This window comes from Stegodyphus dumicola, chromosome 7, assembly GCF_044657685.1.
Source record: "Stegodyphus dumicola isolate Sdum_Otavi_A_Nest chromosome 7, ASM4465768v1".
In the NCBI taxonomy this organism is placed as follows: Eukaryota; Metazoa; Arthropoda; class Arachnida; order Araneae; family Eresidae; genus Stegodyphus; species Stegodyphus dumicola.
The window spans coordinates 15551704-15555820 of record NC_140774.1 but is presented as its reverse complement, the minus strand read 5'-3'; the positions used below and the strand labels follow the sequence as shown (position 1 = coordinate 15555820).

The 4117-nt window shown below is 33.9% G+C and overlaps 1 protein-coding gene across 1 annotated transcript; it reads left to right on the top strand.

Moving 5' to 3' along the window:
* The first annotated feature begins 1244 nt into the window (after positions 1 to 1244).
* On the top strand, positions 1245 to 2543 carry LOC146996105 (uncharacterized protein F54H12.2-like). Its single transcript, XM_085821353.1, has one exon. The coding sequence runs from the start codon at positions 1245 to 1247 to the stop codon at positions 2541 to 2543; it is 1299 nt and encodes a 432-aa protein (XP_085677479.1).
* The last annotated feature ends 1574 nt before the right edge of the window (positions 2544 to 4117 follow it).

Genomic DNA, 4117 nt, shown 5'->3' with positions numbered 1-4117 from the left:
ATGCGTACTGTATTTTACTTTTCATTTGAGCGAAAATGTCCTTCTACGTAACACTCATAAGCGATAGCTCTAGGAGATTTTTTCCAGACAATAAAATTTCTCGATTTATTACCCAACTACCGTCTCCTATTGATCTTAGTAATGGGGACTGGGAACTAGCTCTCCTAAATATTATTTACCCTCATTCATGGTATAATGTCGGAAAAGATAATAATTTAGTTGGGTTTGCTGTTCACAATGGAGAACTGGAAGGACGGCATATTCCTCCTGGTTATTATGAAACGATACCGGACATATTAAAAGCTATGACTTTAGTTTCTCATAAAAACAAAATTGAATTTTCTTATCATAACATAACGAAAAGAGTAATGATAAAGACGGATGAACAATCAAAAGTGGTTCTTCACGGAGGACTAGCTGAGCTCTTAGGATTTGAACCGGGTGTTTACGAAGGAAGTGTCCAAAGTCCTTTCGTAGCGAATCCGAATGGTTTTTTCCCCGTTATGTATGTATACTGTGATTTAGTTGAACCACAAATCGTAGGTGACGTACAAGCCCCCCTTCTGAAAATTGTAACAGTGGAAGGGAAAGACGGAGAGATTATTGACAAACATTACTCTCGACCTTTTTATTTACCAGTGATTCGCCAACATTTTCAAACGATTGAAATCGAAATAAGATCTCATTCGGGGAGTCTGGTGCCGTTTGAAAGAGGTAAAGTTTTCATAGTGCTCCACTTTCGTTTTTGACAAATTCTATAAAAAGCTTTACCAAAAGAAAAAATTATTCATTCATAGTGTAAACGTTCTAAAAGCTGTATCAAAAATGCTCATTCCATATGCTTGTTGCACCAAACACTTTGAGGATTATTATGTGGGACAAACTGGAAAAGGTCTGCCGTATTATCAGGGAATGGTTTTACAGAAAGGATACGGAATAGGTGGATTTTTTGCGAAACTTTTCCGTAGTGCCATGCCATTTTTAATTAAGGGAGCAAAAACTGTTGGAAAAGAAGCTCTACGTGCAGGAACGCAAATTGCAAACGATGTGATATCAGGAGAAAATTTTAAATCAGCCTTTAAAACCAGATCTAAAGAAAGTGGAAAAAAATTAGCAAGGAAAGCAGTTCAAAAAGCAGATGAGATGATTGGTCACGGAAAGTTTAAAAGGAAACGCAAATCTCCCAAACGCTTCATTTCGTCTAAAGCCAGGAAAGTGCAAAGACGTGACATTTTCAACTCATAATGGCTTTCCTCTTAAAAGATTCTCCAGAATGCGCCAAATCTGAACTCGATTTATTTACATTACCTCCAACCCAAACAGTTATAGAAAGAGGACAATGGATAGAATTTCATCCCCTTGCGAATGTGTCGGATGGAAGTCCTGTCGAATTCAATGTCGCGGGTAGTGGCGATGACTATTTGGATTTATCTCAAACTCAGTTATACGTCAAAGTTAAAATTTTGAAAAGCAATGGCGGCTCTCTCGGAAAAGATGATAAAGTGGGACCCGTGAATTTGTTTCTGCACTCCCTCTTTTCTCAAGTTGATATAAGCTTAAATGAAAGACTTATTTCCTCCAGCAATAACACGTACCCTTACAGAGCCATCATAGAAAAATTACTTAATCATGGTTTTGATACGAAAACTTCTCAATTATCATCAGAATTATATTTTAAAAATACAGCAGGCCGTATGAATGTTTTTGATACTGCGGATAAGCAACCTAATGAGGGATTCAATAAAAGAGCAGAAGAATTTAAACTTAGTGCTACAGTGGATATGATTGGACGGCTACATCTAGATATGTTTCATCAAGAAAGACTTTTGTTGAACATGGTCGATATGAAAATTAAACTTATCTGCAGCAAACCGGAATTTTGTTTACTGGGGGAGGGGAATTTTAAAGTGTCATTGGAACATGCCTCATTATTTGTACGCAAAGTTCGAGTCCGTCCAGGTGTAATTTTAGGGCATGCAAAAAGTTTAGAAAAAGCGACAGCGAAATATCCTATCAACCGAGTGCTTTGCAAAGTGTATTCCATTCCATCAGGAAATATGAGTTTTGTTCAAGATAGTATTTTTACGGGCCAGATGCCTAAACGCTTAATTGTTGCTTGTGTCGATAATGATGCTTTCAACGGAAACTATAAAAAATCTCCCTTCGAATTTAAGCACAATCATATCAATTTTATTGGCATTTACGTAGATGGGCAACCTATGCCTCACAATCCTCTTCAACCTGATTTCATGAATAAAACCTTTATTCGTGCTTATCAGAATTTATTTGCCAATGCAGAAAACCGAGGATTGTATCTTTCGAGATCAGAGTATCCAGAAGGATACTGCTTATTTCTTTTCGATCTATCACCTGACTTGTGTGATGGTTCTCACTTGAATTTAGTCCGTCATAGTAATTTGAGACTGGAGGTAAAATTCGGTTTCCCTCTGCCAATAACAACATCGTTAATAGTCTATGCAGAATTTGAAAACTTAATAGAAATCAATAAATCTAGAAATATTATCTACGATTTTGGTAACTAATGAATTCTTCAGAAATTCATAGAATACTCTCTCATGACAAATGGACAGCAAAGTACTACACTGGAGTTTTGCCTTCAGATAAAATCTCAGATGTTCATCGTTTCCCAGCAGCTATTGTAGTCAACACTTATAAACACAACGAGAAAGGGACGCACTGGCTGGCTTTCTTCATTGAAAATAATCAGACTTCAAATAATCATTCAAAATAATCAGAATTTTTCGATTCTTATGGACTTCCTCCCATGACTTATGGTGATGACATAGCAAAATTTACTAGCAAGTTTAACTGTGTGACATGGAATCAAGTTTCTCTTCAGAGTGTAACATCAAATGTTTGTGGACAATATTGTACTTATTATTTGTTAAAACGATGTCAAGGATTATGTTTGGAATCAATTGTATCTAATCTTTCTGTAAGAAATAGCGATTTTCATGTATTTCATTTTGTGAAGAAAAGGTATGGTATAAAAATGATTTTTAAGAAATAAAATATTAATTTGCTTGGAATTTTAGTTTTGTCTTTCTTATTAATAAAGTGCAATTTACAATTTTCTTAAATAACTTTTCTTTTACCTTTTAGTTATAAAATAAATTTTAAAGGTTTCATTTAAGCTTAAAAATTATTTTCCATTGTAAATTACTGGAAAAAAAAAGATTTATTTTACTCATGACATCTGCACATTTTTTAAGGAAAAAAAACTTACCTTTAAAAAAAAATCTGGATCATTTTTTTTCAACCTGAAATTAAAAAATATTTTTTCACACATAAAAACACACCAAATTTAACTAATATCTTTCTTTTTATTTAATATTTTATCCAAGAAGTTGAATACAATTTTCTTTTCTTTTTTACACATTTAGGTTTAGCATACATTGTAAACAGATACTTGTTTTTTACAAACTCCCTGGGAAAATCTACAACATCTAAGAATTTTTTAAACTCTTCATAACCTACAGGCTTGGTCTGTTGATTTCTTAACAAATAATTCACCAAGTCTTGAACATTAGAATTATTAATTTTAACTTGGTTCATGATTAATTCTTTAGATAGAGTCCATGTAATAATATCATTGTGAAGTTTTAAAAAGTCTATAATTCTTTTGGCAATGTTCTTAAATTTCACTGGAGCGGAATTCACAATTTCTTCTTCCATGGTAAACTTTTTCTCTTCTTCTTTGCTAAGCTGAACACTTTCTTGTGTTTCTGATTTTAATTGGGGAAATGTTACATATTTTTGAAGTATTTGAAGGTATTGCTTGGCTTTTTCATCTTCGGATAACTTCTCGTTTAAAATGGTGCTCATTTGCTGATCTAAATCTGATAAATGGTTTTCAGCAAATTCTAATTCTCGATCCGAGGGTACAAGGATAAATTTACGAGCGAACTCCATTAATTAATGTGCTCAGTACAGAAACTGCGGCAGGAATGAGCAACGAAAGAAATCCATCACCTTTTTGTACCAATAGTCTCCGTTTTTTAAATAAGGGTATCTTTTTATCACCTAATGTACGCAAAGTCCGTTTATATACGGCCAGTTTACGTTTCTGTCTTTTAGACAAAGGAACGTTACCCTG